Raw genomic sequence first — 27,643 nt, forward strand, 5'->3', positions numbered from 1 at the left:
AGTACCTTATAGAAAGTATTCTTAATGTAAGATATTCTAACTTAATGTGTAATGCATCAGCTCACAGACAAGAAGACAACCGACAGGCTCCATGGTACCCCAGAAGGCTTTTCCCGCACCGATTTGCACCTGGCTGTAGTTCCAGTACTGACAGCGTTGATATCTTATCATAATTATCTGGACAAAGCTAAACAGGTACAGGAAAAGCCAGAGGATGTGGTGGGAACAGGGGCTGGGCCTCTACTGTAGACCATTTTCTTTCTCTCTTACTTTCCTAACTTTGTGCAGCAGTCATTGTCTAATAAGTTGGTTTTACTGTTGTCCATCCATACCTGTTTCCCTGCTCACACACTGCTGAGTGACATTGCCTTCTGCTGGAAGACCCTGGTAAATGTAAATACTGAACAGACAGATAGTATGTTCCATAAGAAGGCTCTGATACATCTCTGTGTTTGGTCAAAAGCTTAAGTAATAATATCTAACATTTCTGTCTGGTTAGAGTTCCATCAAAAGATTTTGGCCTAGAACTTAAGCACCGTTTCTCAGGGATCTGTGTTAGTGCATTTTGAACAGTGTGTGTCATACAGGCAATGCAGTAGTGATGCCTTGTAAGTTATTCTGAAGTTCTAACTGAAGTCAGGAGATAAGGTCTCACAGGTTTTCTCTTTGTTATGACTTTTTTCCTTTTTTTCCCTTCTGTTTTCCAGCGTGAAATAGTGTACTGCCTGGAGCACGGCCTTATTTATCGCTGTGCAAACCAGTGCGTTGTGGCACTCTCTGTCTGCAGCGTTGAGATGCCCGACATCATCATAAAGGCACTTCCAGTCTTAATAGTCAAATTAACCCACATATCTGCTACAGCCAACATGGCAATCCCTCTCTTAGAATTTCTTTCAAGTAAGTTGTAAGGTTCTTCTGTGCTTCATCTTGTGGTTGTAAATGTTTAGACCTGAGTGTGACTGTTTTGATTGCATTAGTCAAGTGCATCGTGCTGTGAGTTTATTGTTCTTTTGATGATGCCTTTTCACCATTCTCAAAATGTAAATGTTTAATTATCTCATTTGTTACTGTTTTTCTTTTTAAATGCTTGCACATGCTTACAGTGCAGCTGTAGAGTGGTGGGAAATGGAAAGCTCTTCTCCCTCCCTTGTTGTTTATAACTTAAGCAGTGTGAAATTACTGTGATGTTAACCATGATGTTAACTTCTCTGTCAGTTGATGACTTAGAAGAAACAAAACAATTCAAATTAAGCTGAATTCTGGTATTGAATAGCTCATGTTCAGAACTCACCTGTGTTGGTTTTCTTCTTGAACCATTCTAGCTCTAGCAAGGCTGCCTCACCTCTACAGGAACTTTGCTGCAGAGCAGTATGCCAGTGTGTTTGCCATCTCCCTGCCATACACAAACCCTTCCAAGTAAGTTTGTAGCAAATCTGCTTCATCCCCTTCCTCATCTGTAAAATGAAGAGAATAAGATAGGCTTTTTTGTAGCACTCGGGTCAAGATTATTTATGGAATTTTGTTCATTTTGTTGTCTCCAAGCCTTTTCTGAAGGTGGACCGTATTCACCTGGGACACAATGTCTGTTTTCCTTAAATAGAAGTCTGCTTTTCTCTTTTGTTTTAAACTTACAGTAGGTGAAGGAACAGTTGTATTTCTCAGACAGACACGTCCTTGTGTTCAGTTCTGGAACCACATTAAACTGTGTTTTTTGCTGTTCTAGGTTTAACCAGTACATTGTTTGCCTGGCCCACCACGTGATAGCTATGTGGTTCATTCGGTGTCGTCTTCCCTTCCGAAAGGACTTTGTTCCCTATATTACAAAGGTAATGGATACTACTGAACAAAACAGCACGTGATAAAAATGTTGTCTTATACTGTTTCAAGAAGTATAATGGTTCTGTATGAAGCCAGAAAAAGACACTTTTTCTTGTCAGCATCTTTTTTCAGAACTGCATGTGAGTTTTTGTACATTAGCCCATGGTTGCAGTCTTTCAGCTGCAAGCCCCACTCATTGGAACTTGTATCTGTTTGTCTCGATTGACAGGGTTTGCGCTCCAATGTGCTGCTCTCCTTTGATGACACACCTGAGAAGGACAGTTTCAGGGCTCGTAGTACAAGCCTCAATGAGAGGCCAAAAAGGTAAATGATGTTAGATTCCAGCAGGGTCCTGTGTTCCTTGTATAGTGCTCACACCCTTCCCCCAGTTGATTCTGAAGGAGGCTGTCTAGTTATCCGAAGTCCAACTGCATTTAAGCAAGCCAAGTAAACCTCTTTAGGGAATTGGTAGAAGACAAACTGAGGTTGGTAAGACGTTGAGCTCAAACCAAGCTGGCAGTCTGATAGTACATATGAAAGCATTGCTGTCTGTTCTGTAAGTTTTTAAACTTAAGTGTGCATTTTTTTATTGTTGTTAGTTTTTGGAAAGCAGCAGTTCTTTCAGGTACAGTGCTACCAGGGATGAGAAGGGTAATACCAGAAGTAATAAAGAACCGTATTTATAGTGTTAACTTCTTTTAATAACTGATTGGCAATGGCTATTATAAATGATTGCCAGAGAAATTATTGTGATTAGTATAAATTGAGATAACAGAACCTGTGTTTTTCCATAGGGATATCTATTAAGTCATTGTACATGACTAAATGACTAAAGGCAGACAGCTGCTTTGTGCATGTGTGAATGGCCTGTTATTTTATTTGAATTTTGAAACCAATATGTCAGTTTGAAGCAAAACTTGATATCTTTAGAATTCAGAATGTACCTTGCTAGTAGTCTTTCAAAGTAACATTTGCAAGGAAGGAAGAATAGTGCTTGGAAGGCATTGTGGGTCCCTTCCAACTTGGGATACTCCATGCTTCTATGATTCTAAAGCATTCAAGATTTCTCCAATGTCCTTTTACCTGTAGGACATACCTAAATTGGTTCACTTAACTTGCTTCAGTGTTAATGTGCAGTAAGCATACAGTGGCATTTGAACCCTGGGGAAAGTGCCTCTACTTTAACTGCAAGGCTCAGTAGTGTCTTGCAATGAAGAAACACCACCCCTTCCCTAATGCTATAGCTGTAAACCCTGTTTTGTGTTTCATCTCTCCCATCTCCTCTTCTTTCATTCAGAAATTTGGAAGAGAAGCCTTTTGACAATCGTCTCTCAAATTAGAATTTCAACTAATCTTTTTTTTTTTCTTTTTTTTTTATTTCCAAAAACCTGTTAAATTCAACTAGGTTGGAATACTGCTGTATCTAAAGGTTTTTGCTAGTGCTGCTGGATCGCTTCCCCAGAAATCTCTGCTAAGCAGTGTGAGCTCAGGCAGCAACTGAAATGCCAGAATGGCAGTGATGCCTCTGAGTCTGAGTTTGGATTCTGGTCAAATGAGAAAAGAAATAGCTTTGTGTAGATATCTGTTTCCTTGCTTCAGAAACCTTGTGTGCTTGGTTTTTGCTCTGTAAGCCCAAAGAATAAGCATTTCTGTGCTCTAGCTAAGGTGCTGTGTGTTGACAAAGATCTCAGCACTTCCCACAGCTGCTGAATGACATGATGTTGGTGTGGGTGATAAGCTCAGTATGGGCTTCTGCTCTCTGTGGTTACGTTTCCAGTTGTGGCCAAAATCTCTGTCAGAGATTGGTAGGAGGGGGAGGAGAAACAAACTGTAATTCATCCAAGTGGCTGTCTGAAATGTAATCATTCACTGAAAAGACAGCAAGTAAATCATGTTTAGGAGTGTTAATTTGGCCTCTGTATTTTATGTGCAGTGACGTGAACTGCTGGACCAACTGTTATGTCCAGATTAGTACTCAGCAAGGCATGCATCTCAGCTGTGACTGATGGAAGTTCCTCTTAGATGTTAATTGCTGTCATCTCCCACATGTGCTTAGCACCAGACAGGGTGAAGGTTTATCTTCTTTCTGTTTCAATTGCAAGTCAAGGGGGTTGCTGTGTATCACCTGCAATAAGATAGCTTGTGGGACAGAAAAGCACCATGCAGCCAGCAGCCAAGGGGATGTTTGCCCTTCTCCCTCCATGCACACTGTGTGAAAAGCATCAGTTTCATTCGGATTGGCTGAGTATCCCCCCAGTGTCTCAAGGTTTGAGCCAGGGGACACCTCTCCCTGACCCTGGGACATTTTCTGTGGCTCAGCTGAAGCTCAAACTCAGACCAGGCCTAACAGCATAGAGATGGGCAAACAGATACATGTCTCTCTTAGAAAAACGTGATGCTACGTGGTTTTCACAAAGCATTTTAACATCTGGGGATCTTTGTGGCAGTAGTCAGCGTTTGTGATGTCCTGAAGCGGTGAGGTGAGGTAACAGGAGGTGACTGAACTGCACAAAACTTCTTGGACTTGAGAAATTTATGCCAAATGAGCATTCCAGTGCTTTTGCCTTTGTTTAACAGTTCAGTATTCCAACTGCCATTTCAATCAGCTTTTTTTGTTTTAACTTGTACTAATTTCATTTGTTTCGTAGCACATTTAAAATCTTGTTTTCAAAATGTGGTTTGTCTTTTTAAAGCTTTCAGCTCGGCTTGTTCGTACATTTTAATTTTTATTTTCCTTTTTTGGCATTTGTTTTATTTTACATCACCCTCCGGGATCCCCCAATATTGACCCTGTGACCTGTGACCTTTCAACCTACATCCCTACAATGATTTCCTCCCTTCCTGTGACCTCTTTTGGGGCTTGGTGCTTCTCCACCTAGTAGTTTAAGACTAGCCAAAAATGCAAAGCAAGGCTTGAATAACTCTCCTCCAGTGAAAGAGCTGAAAGAACCCTCTGCAGTTGATGCCTTCCGATCCCGCAGCATCAGTGTGTCTGAACATGTGGTCCGCAGGTAGAGGCACTTTAAATGGGGAGAATCCAAGAGCAATTCAGCACTTGGAAATTTTACTGCAAGGGCGGGTGGAAGCAGGGTGGATTTGCATGTGGGATGCTTGCATGACTCTGCAATACAAACCTGATCTTAGCTACAGGCTGGTTTTTGGGAAGGTATCATGGATAAGCTGTGGTTTCCTAGTGCTGGCTGTCGGGTGGTCGCATCACCCCGTGTTGTGTGTGCCTGCTTTCCCTGTGCTCTGGTGCTTTAGGAACAAATGTTCCTATTTGCAAAGTAAAGGTGGTTGATGGAGAGGAAAAAGAAAAAGAAAAATGTTGCATTCTGTGCAAGTAAAAATCATGAGGAAAATTAGCCAAAGCTTTTGAAGCAGCACAGGAGGGGCTTTTGGTGCTCTGCTAACTGATTTACAGGCCCTCCTCCCAAACTGAGAGCAGTGGTTCTGGGTATGGGATTTGTTCCTTGACACAGAGAGCTGACAGAAGTATTTTGGCCAGAATATGAGGTAATAAAAACCTTTTCATTTGTGTCCCCATAGAGCAGTTAAAGGTGAACTGTACTCTTAGAACACTTAGCCAATACGAAGCTACTGCTTTCATTGCTAAAGAAAACAAGTTTTAATCACAAAAGTTGATTTCTCTCCCATGAAAGATGAAATGGCTTATGCTCATTTTTTAAACCCATTTCTGGATCATTTCCCTTGAGTGTTAAATTTCTGTCAATAATACATTGGTTGGAAATCTGAGCCTGAAGTTTTGTGCCTCGGTCCATAAGGATTCCTGTCCACAGAACTTCACTGCCTGTGTTTGTGCTTTTGACTATGTGTCAGTCAAGAGAAATGTGCTGAAGTGGCTGGATTGTGAATATACTTCTGGCATTTAATTCTCTGATGTCCTCATTAAACTATTAGGTGATTTTCTTCTCTTCTGTTTTTATTTAAATTGAAGTGACTGAAAGTTCAGACATTTAACCTTAGTGATACCAAGTCAGTCATCGTGTTGCACAAATTTGACTGGACCTCAGCATAGCTTTTCTTATAATGGCATAAGGGTTTCATGTTATAAAAACATCCCAATCCAATGCAAGTTTTTTAAACTGTGTTGCTGATGTTGTTAATTCGAAGGCAGAATTGCTGTCTACTCTTCTGGCAACGTCTTGTTCGGAGTGCAATCTTTTTCTATTTCAAAGTACATTCAATCTTACGAATCAATTGAATTAGTTTGGAGGGGGAAAAAAAAAGTTCAGTACATGAAAGAGCTGCAGCAGAGGAAAAAGGAAACCACGACATTATAAAATTAAGTCTAGAAAGATGCAGTTTGTGGCTCATGGGCAACACACTGCCTGGGGAACTCAGCAGGTTGCTTATCTCACAGGACGCTTGCCCTCACTGTAGAGTAGTGAGTTCCAAGCATGGTGCTGCACTCACTGGTCGCTCGGTGTCCTTGCCCGTGGGCCTCCTGACATCTGAGAGAACTGGCCTGGCTCCGTTGAATCCTTTAAATGTTTCTCAGTCTCAAGATAAAATGCACGTTCTCCAGTTAAAAATCTAGAAAGCACAACATGAGGGTGATCCAAAATAACGTTTATGTCCTGGGTTTACTGTCTGGCACTTCTCTGTTGGGGCACATGCATGTATTGCAGGTGGTTCTGCGTCGTTCTGTCTGCTGGGTGATGGGGACAAACATTTTGCAGTGTGATCTGTCAGCTGGAAATGTTCTCTTCCAGTCGGATACAGACATCCATCACTAGTTCCAGCTTGGGCTCTGCAGATGAAAATTCAATGGCTCAGGCTGATGACAACTTAAAAAATCTCCATCTGGAACTCACTGAGACTTGTCTGGATATGATGGCCCGATACGTCTTTTCCAACTTCACTGCAGTGCCTAAGAGGTAGGGGTCAGTGATGGGAAGGGTGGGTTGGTTGGAAGTTCATGTTTCATCTTATTAGTGGAAAATTGCTGTGACACCCTTGAGATTGTGGCAGGCCCATTTCTTGCAGATTCAGTTTGGCTTGTGTGAATACAAAGTTTGATGAGTGCAGTCCATTCCATCTTAGCATCCAGGGGATGCACTGAAGATTGTGCAGCCCCCAGAGGCATGCTGTTTTTGAGCGCTCGTTTGCTCCCTGTCCTTGCTGGATGTTCACAGTCTTTGCTGCACTGCTGAGTATCATGTCAGCTGGCTTCAAATCAAGGGCACTTCTTTTTTTTTAATTGTGTTAAGACCTCCCAAGGAAACACATAGCTCAGACAAACTCTTACTTCTCTGTAATTTGTGTCCAGGATTGTAGTAGTACTACTACTACTGTCTACTGATATTAAAGTCAGATCATCCATTATCCTGATGGGTAATGTGTTAATTGACCGAGGAGTGCTAAAAATGCCATAAAAATGAGGAAAGAAGACAGTATCTCCTACACAGAGAAAATCAGCTGCCTGTGTAGGCTCTGTACTCTGTAGTCTGAGAGCTACATTCATTACAAATGTATTCCTAGGTCTCCTGTGGGTGAGTTTCTGTTGGCTGGAGGAAGGACAAAGACATGGCTGGTTGGCAACAAGTTGGTGACCATCACTACAAGTGTCGGAACAGGGACAAGGTCCTTGCTTGGCCTGGACTCTGGAGATCTCCAAAGCAGCACAGAATCAGGGTAATTACTGCTCCCAGTTCTAGAAATTTCCACCTTACAAAGGCACTTGAATGGTTAACCACCATTACTGTGTTTTTGGTCTTTTTTTAAAGGTTTTCCTCTTATCTCCAGGGGACTGCTGTATTTGTTCAGCATGACCAATTCCTCTCTCAGTATCACCAATATCTTCTTATTCCACAGCTCAGACCCGGTTTTGCAAGTGAGACAAACTAAAGAAGCTCCAGCAAAGCTCGAATCTCAAGCTGGGCAGCAGGTTTGCAGAAGCTCTCGCAACAGAGTCAGATCCATGTCTGGTAAATTCCTGTCCTGGTGTCTAACTGCTGGCTCTGTGTTGCAGGCTTAAGTGTTCTAGCACCTACTGCTAAACTCATTTGAGAATCTGGACTTGTCTGGTATTTAATAGTGAGCAGGTAGCAGCAGCTGTTGGCCTCAGTAGTGCTGGTATTTCTCCTGCTTGCCTTCCTCTCAGGAAAATTGGCAGTTGGTTAAGTCTCACTGCAATAGCATTTGCAATGAGAATCGCCTAGATCTGTCAGATCTTACTGTTTATAAGAAACAGACACAAGGTAAAGCTCTCTTAGGTTCCCAGTATCAAGAGCAAAACTGCTAGAGGATCTCAACAGGCTTACTGTTTCTCTGATATTTTTAGTATTTACTATGTTAGTAAATAATTACTGTAAATATTTTTAGTATCAGCTAATCATGGCTCTCCCTTCTGTGCCTGTCTTGTTAGGTGGTCATGCCTTACGTGTTGGTGCCTTAGACAGCACAGCCTCCCACTTCCCTGGTGGCTCGGCTTCACAAGGGACACAGAGTCCTCCTGCTCCTGCACCTCGGTCAGAGAAGACTAATCCTGCTCCACAGACACCTCTGCAGAAAGAAAAAGCGAACTTAGCTGCATATGTCCCACTGCTGACACAGGGCTGGGCAGAAATCCTTGTGCGCAGACCCACAGGTATCGTCATCTGGGTGTGGAATGAGCTCTTCTTGCTTGTTGAGAAACTGGAGCCTGAATGAAAGGGAAAAATCCTTTTTTAGTGCAAATGGATCACTTTGCTTACTGACTTTAGAGCAATTTATCTGATACTTGATTCTTTGAAACCACTCTTGTTTTTAACTTCAAAAGACCTGTGAAAAGATTGGAGTGAGGATTTATAATTGTAGTTTATGAACTACTGCAGAAGTTGTGTCTCCTGGTTTATTTGGTCTAAGAAAGGCTGATACTGGCACTGGTCTGTGATCTTGAAAACCTGTCTACGGTGTGTTGCATCTTCCCATGCTGGAGTTAAGATGATTGAAGCTTATGGCTAGAGCAGTTGCAGAGTTGAGTCTGCTGCTAGAGAAGGAGTAATGACAGATGTTGAGGTTCAAAATTCTTGAATACTTCAGTACATTAACTGGGAATGATCAGTTTCAGCTGGAAGGTCCTTCTGACAAAATAACTGACCCAGCATCATTAATTAAAATACCTGAGTGTTCCCCTTTTGGGAACCTGCTGTGGTAATGAGTTTACCAAGGATTGTTTTTGAAGAGCTTGGGGTAAAGGGTGAAGTATTGGGAGCTTCATACTGAAAATACGAAGTCAGCCGAGGGATCCTGCCAAATGTCAGAGGAACTGAGAACTTTCACTGTTTGGATTTTATTTACATAATCCAAAATAATTTGTGCTTTTTTTTTTTTTTTCCAATGTGAGGTGTAAACTTTCTGGAATGAAATTACTCAACAACCTTCCTTGATTGTCTTCATCAGGTAACACAAGCTGGCTAATGAGTCTGGAGAACCCGCTCAGTCCCTTTTCTTCAGACATTAACAATATGCCCCTGCAAGAGCTGTCCAACGCACTCATGGCTGCAGAGCGTTTTAAAGAGCACCGAGAAACAGCTCTCTACAAATCCCTGTCTGTCCCTTCCTCCAGCTTGGCCACTGGGACAGCCAAGCCTTCACTTCTCCAGCGTTCCAACACAGGTGAGAGATGTCAAGGCAGCTGTGTGTCTAGCATAGATAGCTGCCACTAGGCTGTTTCACATCTGTTGAATTTACTGTACATCTTCCTGAACAGTAAGTTAGTAGCTTGAGGAGTAACACAAACAAGAAAGGGAATTAATTCTTCTCCTTGGGAGTTTTCAGTGCAGCATTCCCTACCTCCTTTCTTCTGATGTTCCATCAGAAAAGTGTCTCTCATCCTTGAAGAAAGAGGGGAGAGCAGTGGAGCTTCTTTGGAGGAGTAATGTCTTTCATGAAAACTGCTTGCCAAATGGAAATGAACGAAGTCATGGATCTTTTGCCTTTCTTATTTGTTTGGGGTTGATCTGAGCATCCCATATTTGGATAGATCTTCCCATGCAGTGCTTCCATTTTTGTCAGTTTAACAGTTTTTCTGGAGCACTGGCAGTGCTAGGTTTGTCGGAAGATGACCTATGCAAGCCTTGCCATCAGTGTCTGTTCCCACTAGCATTTACATGTGATAGTAGAATGCCAATACGGTAGTATATAGGCCTTAACATGTGAGTTAAAAGAAGCACCTACTTAAATGCCATTCCTTTGTCAATCGGTGAGAAAGTTGTTTTGGCCTTACTCTTCTTAACTTCTGCAGCATACAGCTGTGACAAGTCAAGGGATTGTTCTGAAGAAGTTTTACTGTCAGACTGTCATGACTTAACCTAAGAGGTTAGGTCATTCCTGCTTCTCAGACTTTTCTGTGCATTTAAAGGTGATCTTTTGCCAGAAGCACATAGCTCAGGAAAAGCTCAGGCTGGTTTTCTGTGTGTGCTAAGATATCCCTGAGCAATTTTCTATTTCTTTAACTCAAAAGATGCATTTTTTCAAAGAGAGCAGTTTGAGTCTGCATTGTTTGGATGTTTATGCCTTATTCGTGTTGAAACCTTGCACCCTTGAAGTATCCCTTTGCATCTAGTGAGCTTATCCCAGCTTGTTCTTTCCTTTGTTTTGTTAATTTTTTTATTTTTATTTTTATTTTTAAATAGGCTTTTGGTTACATTTTAAACTCTGTGCTTTTTAATTTTTTTTTTTCATATAGTCTCTCCTTCCTTTTGATGTAGCTGCTCACTTGGTTTCCCTTTGCAGTGGCCTCTTTCTCTTCCATGTACCAGTCCAGTTGTCAAGGGAAGTTGCACAGGAGCATATCCTGGGCAGGTATATTTATATATCTTTAAGGAAAAAAAAAAAAAAAAAAGTATTGCCATAGAAGAACACCTCTGATTCATAGAAAATATATCCCTCATACTTCATTTTTCCCTTCCATGTCTTCTGTCTGTTCCTGGTCTCATTATTATCAACAAATGGGATCCTGACTAGCATGAAGAAGTCCAAGCCAGATGCAACATTTGCAAGTGCATAGAATTTCTTAAAAATACCTTTTCTTTTAGCTGGGGTGGATTGTGAGTTGTGAGGCACAGAGTTCAGTGGCCTCTCAGTTATTTATTTTCAGCTTCATTTTACAATTGGCTTTATGTTTTGCTAAGGGTGAAAGCTCCCACTTCTGAGAATAACATGTAGTGTGCAAGAGGACAAACTACCCAGAAATCAAGTCCCATGCTACTCAGCCCCAAATGGGACACAGAATCTGATAAAAGAAGCTGATGTATGTACACACACACACACACATTTCTTCCTGCCTTCTTTCCTTCAATGGAAAATTATCTGTAGAGTACCAGGGTATTCTTAACTGCTGTTGTTTTTTGGCTTAGACCTCTTAAAGCAGCATAATGATGCTGCAGTAAAATATTTTTCTATACTTCTCCTCTCTGCTCGTATTATTCCCACCTACAGTATAATTAGAGTGCTCACATTATTTAAAAACACCAGCAATCTTGGCAGTAATGCAAGAGCTGGAGGAGCCTGGAAATGCAGGGTATGTGCAGGTGTATTCTGGCTTGGACAGCTAACCAGATCAGCACGTGTTTTGGTTGTTGGTTTTTGTTTGTTTTTTTAGAAAGTATGTGTGTGCAATGCTAACTCTTAATTGCTTCTTTGAAATAACTTTGGTCCTGCGAGCTGAAATCAATCCAGGAAAAGCTGCTTTAGTGATTTCTTTTTTGTTTTTAATGTTTTGCTGATTTTTTTTTTATTTTTTATTTTTTTAATTTTTTGTGTGTGCTTTTTTTTTTTTGTTCTTTTTAATTTGGAAAACAAATCTTGGCCTTTCAGATTGGTCCTCCAGTCCCTTGTGTGCGTAATGGGAAGCCTCCTGTTCTCCAGCCTTTTCCTCAGGACAAAAAACAAGGCCAGGAGGAGCCCTTGGTCACACTCAGCCCTATGGTCAGGGCACGGCCTGGAGTAGCTGCAAGGTTAAATCTGCAAACGCTTCCTCCACCGCAGACAGGGCTTCCAAGGAGCTTTCTTGTCAGTGTGGTTTGTTAACCATTTGTCTGATCAGATGCCACGTGCAGGTTTCCCAGTATTGCTGCAGTGCATGTGTTACTCTTGCTCTCTTGTCCTTTCACATGTCTAGGGCTGAATTGGTTTGCTTCTACTGAGACATACTAGGAAAACTGCCAAACTGCAAGGAAATGGCTCCTAGAAAAATTCCTTACCTCCTTCTAGGCCACTACAAGGCACAGGAGCGTACAAGAAAAACTTATATCTTGCATACTTGCATAGAACTGATGTCTTCATTGCCTGGATAATGATGAACTTTTAATACCAGTCTTGTATTTTCTTGCACCTCTGTAGTTCCCGTGTGTCCTGATAGCTGAGCATTGATGTACAAGGTCCCATTTCCTTCATTCTGTCCCCTGCTTGTTCATCAGTGACAATTGGAAACAACTGCACTTGTTTTGACAAAAGCAGCTGCAGCCCTTTGCTGTGAGGGTAAGGCGATCAGTGATTCTGTACAAAAGGGAAAGCAGGAGCAAGTCTGATAAAAACACGAAATCAAAGATCCAGACCACTCATTCCATATGGCCTTTCATTGAGATCCCGTAGGGAAAAGGCTGGTGCTTGAGAGGAAAGGACGGGGGCCTGCTGCTCTGTGCCTCTGTGCAGACTTCAGTTCTTCTGCATTGTGTCTCGGTAGAGTCTGCGGTCGTGCTGGAGGAAGGGAGCCCCTTGGAAATGGAGCTGAAGGAAACTGAGTCCCCAGCTGAGTCTCCAGAGAGTGAAGATTTTGAGACGTCGTGTTCTGAGCAAGTCCTGAGCGAGGAAAGGTTTGGTAAAGCCCAGGAATTTTACAGCAGGGTAAGCAGCAGCGGCAGCTTCATGCTACATTACAGCCCCATCCTCAGAAAGGTGTGAGAGGTATCTGTGCTCTGCCAGGGGCTGCCTCACTGTCACTGTTGTCAGCTCTTACTTTGTGGATTAGGAAAACCATTTATATTTGTTTCTTCTTCCTTAAGTCGTCCTCGACCTCTAGCCAAGATGAAAAATCTCTGAAGTCGGACGAGCTGGTGGAGGGTGGTATTCCCATCGGGAGAGTGCTGCCAGCAGAGGATGGCCGGGCACTGGAGGAGCTCTCCTTCCAGCCCTCCCAGCCGCTCAGCAAATCGAGCTCTTCCCCCGAGCTGCAGACTTTGCAGGAGATCCTCAAGGATGCAAATGGCAGAGAAGTAACAAGGAGACTGAGCACGGAAGTGAAGTCCAAATCTCAGTCTGGGAACCTGGAAGGGGAAGGACTGGGCAGTTGGCTGAACAAGGGTGAGGATGCCAGAGCAGCAGGCTCGGGGGGGTTGGATGGCAGTGGCCCCACCACCTCGCCACGCTCTCCATCTGGGCACCGGCCCCGGGGGTACACCATCTCTGACTCTGCCCCATCACGGAGAGGGAAGAGGATGGAGAGAGATGCCTTCAAGAGCAGAACAGCAGCCACCAATGCTGAGAAAGTACCTGGAATAAACCCAAGGTATACTGAGGAGCATACGGGCTAGATAATCTTAGAGGTCTTTTCCAACCTTAATGGGTCTGCAATTTTATGATGTGAAACTTGAACTAGTGAGCTTGTAATTGCTGGAGCCATGGCTGGATTTGTCCAATGGGTCTGCAGGTTTTATGGCATCTACAAAACAGTAACTAATTAAAAAGACAGTAATTGCTTGTTTTCTCAGGCCTTAATATAGAGATGTTGAACCTACTATCACCAAGTTAACTTCGCAATCTTAGGAAACATGTCTCCTAAATGGTTCCCAGTTTATTCAGGTTCCCTCGAGTCAACTTTGCTGTAAACGGGATGAATTGCCCATCTTGCTGTTTGGGAAATGTCATGTGCAAAATAATATGGAAAAGGAAGATGATAGGATATAGCAGTTTGAACTTCAGGTATAGGTAGTCGCCCCAGGTTGTGTTCGGGGACAGTCTTCATCTTACGAGGGGGAAATTCATTCTGTAAATTGCAAGTGTCTGTACAGTCGTTTGTGCTGTAGGATGGAAGTATCCCATGTAACTGTGAGGCAGCAGTATGTTCCTGCTCGTTTGTGGCATGTGAAGATTGCCTTTTGAACAGGGAATTTGTGCAGCTGCCGCTGTTTGACATAGTGATTGTTTTTTGTGACAGGGGTTTATTATAAGCTGCAGGTATCCCAGGCACCCATTGGCTCTAGAAGATGAGTAATACTCTGCTAGATTCTTAATTGCCCCTATTTTTAATTCTTTACAGAGAGTTCTTACGTACAGCAGGTCAAAATGGACTGGATGTTTATGGTAACAGAACATATTTTCCCCTCTCTCCCTTAGCTTTGTGTTTTTACAATTGTACCATTCCCCGTTCTTTGGTGATGAAAACAACAAGCCCCTCCTGTTGCCAAATGAGGTAGGTGAGGAATTTATTATTATGATTTTTTTTTTAATTCTTGCAGTTAATTTTTCTAACCCCATTAACGTCCTGAAGAGGTTTCGGGGAGAGAGAGCAGTGGGTGTTTGGAGATGATGACTTTTTAAAGATGTGACCGATGTTTTGATTGTAGACGTTCGAAAAATCGGTGCAGCTCCTGGATCAAATTCCTTCGTATGACACCCACAAGATCGCAGTGCTGTACGTTGGAGAGGGCCAGGTGAGTTGTGTGCAGGTGCATTCATCATTCGGTGGTTCCATCTCAGCAGAAGGGCAGGCACTGCTACTCCAGCAGTGAGGTTTGTACTGCTGCTGCAGGAGCTGAGCTTTGGCTTAGTTTCTTGTGTTAGAAATCAGTGCCTGTGTGAATCCCTTCTGGGGAGGTGGTAACCTAATCACTCATGCTGATGGAGCGCTCTTTGCATTCATTTTGGGGCTCTGTGCTCTTGTTTCCTAGAGCAACAATGAAATCGCTATTCTGTCCAATGAACACGGCTCCTATCGCTACACCGAGTTCCTGACAGGCTTAGGGAAGCTCATTGAGCTCAAAGACTGCCAGCCAGATAAAATCTACCTCGGTGGCCTGGACGTGTGTGGGGAGGATGGACAGTTTACCTACTGCTGGCACGATGACATCATGCAAGGTGCGGTATCTGCAGGAGGCAGGAGTGGAAGGATGATCTCTTCTAATTTTAAGACTGATCCTCTTTCTACAAACTGTTTCCATTCTGGGGGAGTAGCGAGGATGACCTGGGGCTGTGTTTTCCCTCCATTATCTCTCTGAAGTGTCTGCAAGCTGTGAGTTCAGGAGAGGTGCATACATGCCTTCTGTAAGAAAAGTCACACCAGCTGCTGGAGTGAACCATGGAGGGCAGCATCTAAGAGTGGCAGGCACAGATCCTGCGCTTCCCTGGCAGAGCTGCACACTGTGCTCTGTGCTCAGCTACTGCTGGAGCAGTCCAGAAGGACTGGATTCAGCTGTCACAAATGGGGACAAACCTGTCAAGGGAGCACAGTGTGGTCTTTTCATTGCAGTGCTGCTGATACTACTTCGTCTTTCAGGCAAATGCTGAGAGTTAAACATTACTGCTTGCAGCGCTGCCTAAGCTCAGCCTAAGGGTCCTTCTTTTTCCTCTTCAGCTATTTTCCACATTGCTACACTGATGCCCACAAAGGATTTGGATAAATATCGCTGTGACAAGAAGAGGCACCTTGGGAATGATTTTGTTTCTATTGTTTACAATGATTCTGGTGAGGACTTCAAACTGGGAACAATAAAGGTACAGGATTTTACCTCCAGGCCTGGTACAAAACAGGCATTTGGCTGTTTGTAAACTCTTGATCTGATGTGTGTTCTTTGGGTAAACAGTGATCATGAGCAGAGGTTATTTGCCTCAGTGGATTTATGCATGCTAACACATGGCATTCAACAGAGTCACGACAGCTGCCAGTAACGTGTGTTTGACTGTTTTCTTGTTTTCCCATTAGGGTCAGTTCAATTTTGTGCATGTTATCATAACCCCACTTGACTATGACTGCAACCTGGTCACACTGCAGTGTCGAAAAGGTAGGAATGCCCCCAGCATTTCTTCTCAGTCTTTCCTTTATTGCTGGTGCAATAATTGACATCACTTTGCAGTGTTTTTGCATTCCAAAAGTAAATGCTTCCAAGAGAAACTCTCTGAAACCGATTTGCTGCATAGCAGCATCTGTATGCATTCTGTGTCTTCCCCTGTAGAGCAGCCAGAATTTGGGTCAGTTGTGTTCAGTTGCATTGTAAGCTCTGTCTGTCACAGCTGGAGCTGTAGTGCTTGGTGGGAACTTCTGAGGTTCTGTGATGCAGTCCTTCAGGTTTTTGTTGCATGTCCATTTAATTACTGGCAACTTTTTGTCTTCATCTTCTCTCTTAAGTGTCTGACAAGAATTTTTCTTTTTCCTTTAAAATGAAGACATGGAGGGCCTTGTAGACACGAGTGTTGCTAAGATCATCTCTGACAAGAACCTGCCATTCGTGGCCCGTCAGATGGCCCTGCATGCTAACGTGAGTACCCTGAGCTCCCTGGGACCTTCTGCCTTTCAGCTGGCAGCTTGGTCCTTCACCAGAAACGAAGGAGACAAGAAGGGCTTGCTAAAGCAAGTCAGCTTTCTGCCTCAGTTATTTCTGTCAACCTTTGAGTCACTTACCATATGAACAGTTACAACTTAGAGCTGTGTTTCAGCTGCTGTCAGACTGGACTGAAACATTCTGTTAATTTTATTGCCATGGTTATGTTAATGTGCATCCTCTCTTTCCCTGCTTCTCCCCGCTCTTCCTAAATTAGATGGCTTCCCAGGTGCACCACAGTCGATCCAACCCTACTGACACCTACCCATCCAAATGGATCGCTCGGCTGCGGCACATCAAACGGCTGAGGCACCGGGTAAGAGAACATGTCTGTTGGGATGTTGAGAACTAATATCTCTGCCTTACAAAGCATTGTTACAAATAAGGCAGATAAAATCAGCTATCGGAACTTGACGAATAAGAGGAATGAAGTGTGTATGAAGGATAGAATCCAGCTCTTGTGGGAACAAGAGGTGCAGGGAGATAGGTCTGGACTTGTGAGCTTCCCAACAGCTCCCCTTGCAGCAGCTGCACTGGGGACCCTGATATTTGAAGACAGATTTGCTTGTGCTCAGCACTGTAGTAGAGAACATAGGAAAAGTTGTACTGAGTAATCTGTCCTGCTCTGGCTAAATGGAGGGTGAAGGTAAAAGGTTGCAGAGAACATGGAGCTCATCTATTCTCGTTTGGCTTTCAGCTACGTGAAGAAACCCAGTACCAAACTCCTGGCCTTCCCCTGCAGATGCACCCGTCTGCTCCAACAAAGCCCTCTCCCCAGATGGCTCAGGACCCACCGCCAGCCTACGAGACCGGTCAGAGGAAGCGGCTGATCTCCTCGGTGGATGACTTCACTGAGTTTGTGTAGGTCCCCATGGGTTGGTGTGTCTGTTCTGGGATGGACAAGGAAGTGAATGTGTTATACCTGCGTGCTGACTCCATGCAGCTGCACGGACATAGAGGAGAAGGGTTTGGCAAACGCAGTGTGACTGTGCTGCTCTCATGTGGACTCAGCACTGAACCTTACTTACCAGGAGGATTGAACGTGTTTTGCTGTCTCAGCCTGCCACTGCTGTCTGATGAAAACACTGTGTGTCCCCAGCAGATGCTCCAAGAGGGAACCAACTCCACATGCTTTGTTTTTATTTGGTTTGAGCTACTCTAAAGCTTCCATCTCTGGTGGGAACTTTCCTGGCAGAACCTTCTGGGCTCCCTCAACACCAGTGTCTGGTGGGGGCAGATGAAGTCTGATACTCTGCACTTCATCGCATAGGTGGAAGTTGCAAGAGTTGGAGAAATTTTGACACCTTTACTGGGAGTTAAATATGAAGTACTGAAGCTCCAGCCATTGTTTCTAAGCAACCCAGAATCTCTGCTCCTCTCCAGGCCCCAGTGCCTCGTGGCACTTGAACTCTACAGACTGTGAGGCTTCCTCTGCTGCCAGTTCTGGTAAGGGTTAGTCCAGGTTCTCAAGTGCTTAAATTCCCAAGGACAATGTCTCCTTGAGTCAGTGAGCCCTTTTTGCTGCCAGAAGTAATGCAAAGCAGGGAGGTGGGAGCCACTCAGTGGAGCAGCAGAACGGCAAAGCGCTGGGACGTGGACCACTGGTGATGAACTGCTCTGACCCACTGGGGCTGACTGCGAGGACTTAAGTCAGAGGTCAGGTGTGGTTTCTAGGTTCATCTGCAGTATTTCCATCAATTGCAGCAGTGCTGAGGGTGACTCTTGTCCCTCCCTGTGCACCTAGGAAAACCCTTTTTGAAGGGCTGTTGGCTTGTCCTGGTGGCATCATCTCTGAAGGAGTTTTGCCCATTGCACTAACACATGAGGACAGTATCTCCTCCTGGGACCTCAGCTGTTGTAATTAACCAGTGGTCCTCTCAGTGCAAGTGTGTACAGGTGGATTGGGGTTATCATCTTGTGCTGAGATGCTCGTCAGACACTACACTACCAAACTGGAAGACGCCATGTAAGCTGGACTATACTGTGAGTACTTTATCTTCTGCTTCATGAATAAATGGGAAGCGTGGCTTTTTGATAACAGTAATGACAGAGCCCTTGCAGTGGAGCTAAATGCAGTGCAATCAGCACGCAGAACTGCAGAGTGACTGCCGAGGGAGCAAAAGCAGCGCTACTAACTGATGCAGGGCTGTTTGGGAACTCTAAGTGTATGTTGTGTTTTGAGTGTTTATATGTAAGTCCTAAAGGAAATAAAGTATTTGTATGGTCGGTGGGTTTTTGCTGGCCTGGGAAATCTCAGATAATAATGTTGCAGGCACTTTGCCTTTGTGTTGGCTGCAGACTCTTCAGTAACGAGCTGTTGTAGTTAATTACAGACCAAAGCTTCCCTAATAGGCTGGTTGATCAGAGTGTCTTGTATTGTGCAGGAGATGTCAATGAAATTCTGGTCACAGCCAAAAGGAACAAGGCTGGGTTGGTAGGGATGGGCTCTGGTGAGCACCGTGTGCCCCTGGGCCTTTCCTGAGCTCTCCCTGCTTGTGGTGCGTGGGTCACTGTGCAGCTGTGGGGCTGAGAGAGCAACAAAAGCAACGGAGTCAGTCTGTAGCAGTCAGCTTTTATTTGACCTTGTCATTTTTTAAGAAACATCCCCACAGTTACAAAATACGGTATTTTCTTTGCAGTAAATGCTGACCAGATGGTAACAATTGGCATATTGGTCACAATCATCTGTTTTTAAAAACAAAAAAGCATTTATATAGAGGTCCCTCCCCCTCCCTTTTAAACTAGTGGATAGTTTTGTTTTTGTGTTTTTTTTTGTTTTTAATTGAAGCAGCTTGATACTGTTGCATCTTTACGAGACTTAAGACAATAAATAAGAAACCATCTCTTGGTGACTACAAACACAGAAATATACATTCAGGAGTACTTACTGGTTAGGGCTGTACGTCAAGTTCATTGCTGCTGCCAGTATAAGGCCGTGCTAACTGCCTGCAGCAAAGTGCGTGTCTACGTGGTACCTCAGCTGTGACAGTGAAGGAACTCTGTGAGTGTCGCTATAGTTTGTACCAATAAATGCTGCACTGAGAACTGTGATTGCTTGGAAGCTGTCTGTGGTGCCCGCTGAGCACGCGGGCCCTTGGTGAGGTGTCTGGCTTATCAAGAAACAACTGTGTGGGTTCCAGAGCTGCTCTCCATACTTCAAATGAAGGTGAGAAGTAGGGCAGTTGTCCTAGCCTGTTTCTGCTCCTCTTTGATTAGAAGAAGCACTTGGTAAGTCACGCGCATCACATCACAATCACGCACACAAACAAAGCAAATGGGGTAAGAAACAGCCACTGGGGCAGGGAACTCCCAGTGCCTCACTGGGGAGCATCCTCGTCCAGCCCGCACTGCAGCTTATTCAAGGCCGTTCTGAGCACGTGGCTCCCTGCTCACCACTGCCCCTCTCTCTCTCTCTCTCCTATTAACAACTTCATTTTTTTTAACCGTATTCCAGCCATGCTGGGGGAAAGGGACTGAGTCCTCTACTGTGGTCCTTGGGATACCCCTTTCTTTGGCTCTTGACAATGCAAGAGATTTCCAAGACCTGCTTGGTTCGCTCTCCTCCCTGAACAGTCCGTCTGGCTGCTGCCCCTGCCTGTCCACCCCACATAGTGCTGGGGATGCAGCTGAGAACTGGTGCCTGTAGCCACACAGGGACCAGGTGCCCTCCTTCTGCTGAGCTCCAGGCACTCCTCTGTGACCTCTTCTGTCCCTTTAGGAAAGCTCTCAGTTACTAACAACAGTTTTCTCCACTCCGCACTCCACTTCCTGCTCTGAAATCTGCTCTCACCGACCTTCAAGGAGACCAACAGACCAACCTCCATCTCACTCTCAGGCTCCACACATTTGTTTTCGCCTATCTGCGGCCTTCTGCAACTTTCCACAGCCTCTGTCCTTCAAGCAAGTGAGTTTTTCAAATGCAATTTGCACCAGCCCCAAAGCCCTCATCCAGAGCACCCATGGGAAGGGACGTGGGCAGGGGCGTGAAGCCAACAAGGGGCTCTCTGAACATCTCTACCGCAGCACAGCACAAGTGCTGGCGGCTGGCTGGGGCTTTGCAGCACTGTGCTTACCCATGGCACTCCCTGAAGTAACACTGCTGCTCCGTGGGGCGCTGCTCTGACTCCCTTCAGCCCTCGTACCTTTCCAAAGGTACCCCACTGCGCTCTGCTCTGCCTGCAGGGACTGCCCGACCTCGAGAGCACACGCACCACATGCACACAGACACCCAAACCTTTATATACATGGGACATTCCCAGAAAGAAGCACTTAATACATCCTTTAAATAACTCTGACAATAGTATTCTGTCTCCTATCTACATGTTTCAAACACGTTACCGATGCTATGAAAATATAGCAAACATACAAAAATATATACATTTAAAACAAAAAAAAAACCACCAACAACAAAACACCATATAAATTACTTACAATATACATCGTGTGAAATGGTGATGACAAAGTGAACACAGAGCCTGGAGCGGCTGCCGTGGGGGTTTGGGATGCCTCTCTCTCCCCCATTGCGTTTGTGCTTCTCATCATGAAGATGGGGGGAGGTAACGGCGCAGCTGGGCGGCTGCATTCACTTTCTCATTGCACTCTCATTTCAATTTATGATTTAAACAAACAAAAATACTGCTTTATATTGATATATTATTCCCGTTCTTGTTAGATCGCGTGTGTCGTCGTTAGCTGAGGAAAGCATCGTTTAAAGTGCTGGGCAGTACATACGAACAAAAGTAAACCAAAAAAGAAAGACATATACTTTAGGTCAATACATTCCTTGGGTTAGAGAAGCCAAGCAGCCAGCAGCACACACACGCACCGGGGGGTGTCTGTGCGTGGGGCGGGGGGGGCCGCAGCGAAGCCAGCACGGTGGCACCCCCTGCTTGGAGACAGCCAAACGCAGCCCCGGCTATCTGCTCTCCACCTGGGGCAGCAGGCAGGCAGCTCACTGCAGCTTGCAATGTCATTGGTTTTAAATATTGGGTTTCTTTAAATACAAATAATACCAATTTCCGGAGGGGAAAAAAAAAAAAAAAAGGAACCAATACTGGAAATTAACTGATCTGGCTGTAGATATCGCTTTGTCTATATCTATATATATTTATGCTTAAAAAAAAAAAAAGGTTAAATATCTTCTTGAAACCTGTAGCTTTCCTCCACAGTGTGTCTGGTCGGCAAAATCCAAGGTCAGACCTTCAAGGCCAGGGCTCAGCTCTCCCCATTTCCCCCGGCACAGCCAGCAGGAAGGGGAGGCGGCCTTGGCCCACTCACCCTACACCAGTCCCCAATAAAGTGTCCTTGTGACAGCCGCCTCGTGCATTCCATTTGCAGACGGGGCCATTTAACATAAGAGAGACAACTTTTTAATACTGCCTTACCGTAACCGGTATTTTCTGCACGCTGACCCCAACCTGTGCAGCCTTCCCCAGCCGTCCATGAGGGAAGGCTCAGCCTCTTCCAGTGAACCCTCAGCACTGGAAACCACCGGTGAGGAGATCGGCACAGCGTCGAGGTCGGGGGCTGCACCATTCCCACTGCAGGCAGCAGCCCCATACACCGGCAGCACAGCCGCCGCAGGCAGCTCACCAGGCTCCAGGCCTGCCCGGCAGGCACAGCCCGCCTTCACACACCCCTTCCGAGGCTCTCTCTGCCCTCTGAGGGGCATTGCTCCCCACAATGCCCAGCACGGCTACTTGACGGTGGGGTGGACCCTATTCTTGGCTCGGAGGGGCCGCTTCTTCTTCACGGCCGGAGCCAGAGTGGAGTGTGCTTTGTGCGGGGGGAGCACAGAAGCTGCCCCACTGATGCCTCTGCTGGCACGGATGAGGTGGCTGGGCACAGAGCTCCTGCTGCCAGGAGAGTGGGGGGACAGTGGGAGCTGCGGGTCCGTGGGGGAGGAGGTCTCAGGTGAGGGCCCCCGCTCTGTATTGCCCGCACAGTACCTGCTCAAAACATCCTCTGGCACCAGAGAGTGCCTCCTCCTGGAGCGGCGGCTCTGGGAGCCCTGCAGCTGGTGCTCGATGCGGTACACATCCTCCGTCACCTGGTTGACCCGGTCAAATTGGGCTAGCAGCATCTCGAAGAGGGAAAGGAGCCGCTGGAGGTCGGCGTCCACTTCCAAGCTGTCCCGGGTGCTCAGCACGAGGCTCAGCCCATCCAGCTGGCTGGAGGAGGTGGAGGCCCTGGAGCTGTCAGAGGCAGCGCTGGGAGTGGGGCCCCGGATGGACTTGGAGTCGCTGGAGTCCCGGGATGGAAGCGGTTCCATGCCTTCAAACCTCACCTTGTGGCGGAACTGGAAGAAGAGGACAGGGGACTCAGAGATCTTTCAGGAGCTGCCAAGAGGGAATGCCGTGCCACAGCACCTGCCCTGCTTCAAACAGCCCCAGTGCTGCTATCAGCCCTTCCTGGTAGGCTTAGGCTACAGCTTGGACCTGGGGACAGATCTCAAATAACATCACCTGGGATGCCGGGACTGAGAACTGGCAGCCTACATCCCTGCAGTGCCCTGCCACTAAACAGCTCCTGGCCTCCAGGATCTGCCACTGCCAGAGGGGCTGAGGCATCCAACTGTTCAACTGCAGTTGGAAGCAGCCCGAGTCAAAGCGGGATAAGGACGGTGGATGTTTTTCTGTACAAGTCTTCAGCTTAAGATGTGCTACTTGACCCCTTCTCCCAAGCTGCACTCACCTCCTTGGCTTTGCTGAAGCCCATCCACATTTTCAGCCTCCGCACAAAGAGCTCCACCATCTCATAGTCCTGGGGCTCGAAGGCGGGGCGGTACAGCTCAAAGTGCATCTCCCGGTAGCTGTAGACAAGCACCACAGTGAACAGCCTCAGCACGATCCACACCTCCAGGATGATATAGCTGGTGCAGAACAGGTAGTAGAGGCCAGAGGAGTCGGGCGGGCAGGGGTAGAGGCTCACACCGCCCCGCACCATAGCAATGAGCAGCAGGAGGCTGCTGCCAACGCTGCGGAAGGACTCCGAGGAGGAGGAGAAAAGCTGCAAAGGGGACAGTGGAGATATGATGAAAAGGGATCCATTGATGGCACAACGCCCTCCTGACACTCACTATCCCATCTTGCAAAGCACGAGCCCTGTGGAGCAGCTCCTCAACCAGCTGTGACAGGGACTGGCCACAGACAGTGCATGGCCAAAGCCACCGTGTCCCTGAGCACTTGGCACAGGCTGGGCACTGCCCATGCTGGGAGTCAGCTGGGATCTGCTGACAGCTGTGGCACAGTGAGGGACAAGGTGATCACACAACCCTGGGCCTCACCCCCAACCAGCCCCTCTGTGAGACAAGACAGGGAGTGCAGGTAGTTACCAGGAAGCCAAGCTGTGCGTATGCCAGGATGAGGACCACAAAAGCCAGCCCTGCTGCAGTCAGCTCCTTCATGGACTTCTGAAAGGTCTTCCCAAACACGGACCACTGCCTGACAAAGCGCAGCTGCTGGGCAGCCTAGGACCAAGGGAGAGGACAGTGTTACAACAGGCTCAGATGATCTGCCCAGCACAGCAGAGCCTCTTCCTTGTTTTCCCTGCCCTGGCAGAGGAAGGGGCATTGCGGCACCGCTTGCTCTCAGACTGCACCTGCAGACCTCCAATGGGAAGGCAGCACACCCTAAGTCCTGTACAAGCACTAAACCAGAGCCCAAGAGCTCAGGACATGGGAGTGTCCTGCCTTCAAACCCCACACCTCCGTCTAAGCCCTCCTTTTACACATTTCTCTTAAGGTTCTTGAGAGTCTTTCAAACGTGTCTGAGAAATGCAAACTCTGGCAGCACAGAGGACATTCTAGTCCAAGGGCTCCTTGCAGACAAAATCATCCAATCAGCCACAATTCTCCAAGGGAACTGAGTGCTGAGAGGCTTTAGAGACTCAGAATGCTGCAGCAGAGGAGCACACGGGTGTGTGGCAACACTGTCCAGCACCTCTGTCTTGCTATGGTTGCAGGAGAACGTGACAGCAGCTGCTTTGCATTTAACATTGCCTGGCACAGCAGAACCAGCTGTGTGCAAGCTTCTACTTCTGGACTAGACAGGGATGACAACCTGGCGCAGGAACAGAGCACACATCTCCGACCATACCCTGCATCCACCCAGCCCTCTCCATACCTGCACAATCAGGAGGAAGAGGAGGGAGGCAGCCAAGGTGCTGAAGACCGTGTTGAGAAAGGCCACCTGGTAGAAGTTGGTGAAGACCTTGCGGTTGTTGAGGTACTTGAGCCATTGCTGGTCAGCCAGGGTGGCTTGGCTGAGGTGCACCACCACTGTGCAGGTGGTGAGGAGGATGAAGACCCACTGGCCATAGTTGCCCCACAGGGTGAAATAGGCCCTGCCTTCTTTCTTGATGGAAAGTGACTCAGACACCACAAAGTAAACCACAAACATCATGAGGAAGACCTGGGGGAAGAATGGAGAGGTTATCATGGAAGGAGAGGGCAATACTGGGCTGCACCAGGAGAGCTTACAGCACCCTAGGACAGTAAAAGCCCCACGTACTGAGCTAAGTTCTGCAATCCTACACCTGCAGTGCACTTCTGCAAGTCTTCCCATGCCTTTCTCTCAAGCACTCTGTCCTCCTCCTTCCTGTCACAGCAGCAAAGCTCCCCAGACCACATCCAATGCACCTGTGGCAGGGTGGCAATGCCTAGAGGAAGACGGCTCTGCTTGCACCTAGCCCTTGCCCAGTCAGCAGAAGGTTTAGTCTGATCCACCCAAGCACCTCTGTGCAGCGACTGAAAGGGAAGTGCCACACTCACCATCATGAGAAGCTGCAGTGTGACGCCACTGCTGAGCCGCAGCAGTGGGAAGGGGCTGATGGTGACAGTGGTGACAGCCTGGCCTGCGCCCAGGAATTCCAGCTGGAGGGTGATGGCAGCATGCAGGTCCACGCTGGGGTTGTACTGCATCAGCTCCACAAAGACCACCCGGCTCCTGGGGAGGTAAGAACAGCTCAGGGCCCTGGGATAACGCAGGAACAACAAGCTCAGGCTTCGGTGCCATCATTTTTGTAGGATCTGAGATTCTCTGTCCCTCTGGTGATGGTCTCAGCAGTGCCCCTTAAAAATCCAGGTGACAGAAACCATTTCCTTTGCCCCCGCCACACTTACATGTTGTCGATCCAGGTGTGCTGCTGAAGGTAGTTTAGCTGAGCCCTGCCTTCCTCCAGTGAAGTCCCCAGCTCCTGGATGTAACCACCGCTGTCGTAGAAAGAGATGTAACCCCAGTACCAGACCCTGCAGAAGAAGAGGAAGCATGAAATGAGGGCTGGAGACTGAGACAGAACAGCCCCTACCAACCACCCAGGGCACCAAATCAACTGAGAAGTTCACATGTCTTTAGGACATGGGGCAGAGCTTTGGCTGCGGGTGCAGCTCCTTACCCTGTGAGGTCAGGTGGTGAATAGGACCACGCAGTCGTCACGTTCACAGCTGCCCGTTCCCAGCCAGCTGCATAGTCAGCAGTAGAGAAGCTGTGTGAGTCGATGCAGTTCTTCCTGGCAACTGTGCCCAGCCCGTGGAGGACGTCCTGGGCCGTGAGCTGGCACTCAGCTGAAATGAGACCACCATCATCACCCCATCAGCATCCCAGTACAGACAAACGGTGCAGGGCACACAGTTGAGCTTTCACATTTAGCATCCCCCTTCTTCCCAAGCCCCCTCCACCTCTGTGTCCTCAGTCACACCTCCAGAAACAAAGAGAACATCTCTCTTCAGTGTAAGTCCCTCCATCCTCATTCAATCTCTGGTGGCAGCAGAACCAAAGACACACTGATACACATGCTGCAATGAGAAAAGTGCCTCCACAACCTGCCCTGCCTCACTCAGCCCCTAGCTGCATCCACACCCGGCCATTTCCTCCTCCCAGGGAGTGCCACCTCCCAGCAGGTGCCAGGGAAGCCCTGTGCCATTGCCCCATACCTTCCTGCAGCCGGAGCTGGCGCAGCCGGGCCACCCCCAGCGTGGTGCTGTAGCTCTCCTGACCCGACTGGTTGTTGTAGAGGTAAGGAAGGAACACTTGCGACATCCAGACCCAAAACTGATCTGATCTGCAAGAGGGAAAAGGTGTGAGAGGCAAAACTCCTGGGGCGGCTCTGCTATGGCAGGCTCTCTGCATGTCTCACCAAGGATCTGGTCATACGAATTTCACCTGGTGGGAAGGGACTGCATTTTGGATAGTAACCTGGGCTGCCCTCCTCCCAGCTCTGGACGTGACTTCCACCCACCGTGAGCTCTGCTGGGGTGGGGCAAGGGGAACTGTTATTTGATGGGCAAGACCTAAAGGTGAGCGGATCTGTTCTCCCTCTGAGTTCAGTGGAATCATTCCCAGTTCGGGCTGCAACGAATCAAAGCTTCTGTGACTTTGTGTGACGAGGACGAGCCAAAGCTGCTGGCACAGGAGAATCGAGATGAGTAGTGAGAAGGGCTCAAAGGCACGGTTAATCCCAGGCAGCTGTCCCAGGGTCGTTCTGAACTGCTGGAATTCACAGCAGTGTGCACATGGAGCTGGGAAATTTTAGCCTAGCTAAACCATATGTGCAGAGTAAAGAAGGGAAACACTCTGCATTTCTGAGAGATGTTATTTTTGGTTCTCGTGACCATGCTTATGGCTAAACCTTACTTTAAGTTGTAGATTCTGTAGACAGAGCAAACTTGTGTGTTTTTGACCAGATACTGAAAGACCAACACCTGTAACTCGCACAGCACAGGTATTTGAAGCTTCAATATGTTAAAGCTCTCAATCCCCACAGCTCCCTCTGCTCTTCAGGTGAGAAGCAGAAGCATGGGGAAAGGAAGGGACCTGCTCGCTGCCACTCTGTGCCCATGTGAGAGCTTATCTGACTTCAAGCAATATCCCATTCCCCTCAGTGCCCAGGGCTTTTGCAGTTACCTCTTGATGTGGAGGAATTCACTGCTACCCAGCTGCTGCTTGATGGAGCTCTGCAGAAGGAAGGCCCTGCTGTTGCGGGTGGCATCTCCATAGTTGGTGAGCAGGATCACCAGCAAGAACATCATGTAGATGAGGAAATTCTGGAAGCAGAGAATAGAAAGGGATTGTAGCCAGTAACAGGGTGGGATCTGGTCCCAGTCCCGGTCCTGCAGCAAATTAATGCTGTCCACTGATCGCTGGCTGGCATGAAGCAGGATCAGAACCCCAAGTCTTTCTTTTTCCATATGGGAAGCAAATGAAAATGAAGCCCAGACCTCAGACACATAACAGTATCTTTTTTTTTCTTTTTTCCTCGAAGTGGCCAGCCCAGCTCCACATGTT

The 27,643-nt window shown here is 46.8% G+C and overlaps 2 protein-coding genes across 8 annotated transcripts in view; one reads left to right on the forward strand and one right to left on the reverse strand.

Moving 5' to 3' along the window:
- Positions 1-19,412, forward strand: part of TSC2 (tuberous sclerosis 2) — a 31,553-nt gene extending 12,141 nt beyond the window's left edge. Inside the window, exons 21-42 of one of the 6 annotated variants that reach the window (XM_015294446.4) lie at positions 61-195; positions 708-897; positions 1,323-1,416; positions 1,724-1,826; positions 2,048-2,142; positions 4,698-4,829; positions 6,555-6,719; positions 7,324-7,476; positions 7,657-7,769; positions 8,210-8,431; positions 9,226-9,441; positions 10,561-10,629; positions 12,512-12,672; positions 12,831-13,333; positions 14,161-14,236; positions 14,391-14,477; positions 14,715-14,901; positions 15,398-15,537; positions 15,746-15,824; positions 16,207-16,298; positions 16,579-16,677; positions 17,059-19,412. In XM_015294446.4, the coding sequence (XP_015149932.1) occupies positions 61-195; positions 708-897; positions 1,323-1,416; positions 1,724-1,826; positions 2,048-2,142; positions 4,698-4,829; positions 6,555-6,719; positions 7,324-7,476; positions 7,657-7,769; positions 8,210-8,431; positions 9,226-9,441; positions 10,561-10,629; positions 12,512-12,672; positions 12,831-13,333; positions 14,161-14,236; positions 14,391-14,477; positions 14,715-14,901; positions 15,398-15,537; positions 15,746-15,824; positions 16,207-16,298; positions 16,579-16,677; positions 17,059-17,226 (3,279 nt within the window). In that variant the 3' untranslated portion in view covers positions 17,227-19,412. The remainder of the gene's footprint in view (positions 1-60; positions 196-707; positions 898-1,322; positions 1,417-1,723; positions 1,827-2,047; positions 2,143-4,697; positions 4,830-6,554; positions 6,720-7,323; positions 7,477-7,656; positions 7,770-8,209; positions 8,432-9,225; positions 9,442-10,560; positions 10,630-12,511; positions 12,673-12,830; positions 13,334-14,160; positions 14,237-14,390; positions 14,478-14,714; positions 14,902-15,397; positions 15,538-15,745; positions 15,825-16,206; positions 16,299-16,578; positions 16,678-17,058) is intronic. The other 5 variants (XM_015294447.4, XM_046900950.1, XM_015294450.4 and 2 more) reach the window with 5 other exon arrangements.
- PKD1 (polycystin 1, transient receptor potential channel interacting) overlaps positions 18,920-27,643 on the reverse strand; it is an 86,043-nt gene continuing 77,319 nt past the window's right edge. For both annotated transcript variants that reach the window (XM_040647871.2, XM_414854.8), the window contains 9 exons: positions 27,263-27,402; positions 26,293-26,420; positions 25,755-25,923; positions 25,483-25,608; positions 25,132-25,306; positions 24,485-24,772; positions 23,695-23,829; positions 23,055-23,369; positions 18,920-22,659 (listed from right to left, as the gene is read on the reverse strand). In XM_040647871.2, coding sequence (XP_040503805.1) covers positions 22,057-22,659; positions 23,055-23,369; positions 23,695-23,829; positions 24,485-24,772; positions 25,132-25,306; positions 25,483-25,608; positions 25,755-25,923; positions 26,293-26,420; positions 27,263-27,402 — 2,079 coding nt within the window. In that variant the 3' untranslated portion in view covers positions 18,920-22,056. The remainder of the gene's footprint in view (positions 22,660-23,054; positions 23,370-23,694; positions 23,830-24,484; positions 24,773-25,131; positions 25,307-25,482; positions 25,609-25,754; positions 25,924-26,292; positions 26,421-27,262; positions 27,403-27,643) is intronic.

Source organism: Gallus gallus, chromosome 14, assembly GCF_016699485.2.
Source record: "Gallus gallus isolate bGalGal1 chromosome 14, bGalGal1.mat.broiler.GRCg7b, whole genome shotgun sequence".
Classification (NCBI taxonomy): domain Eukaryota; kingdom Metazoa; phylum Chordata; class Aves; order Galliformes; family Phasianidae; genus Gallus; species Gallus gallus.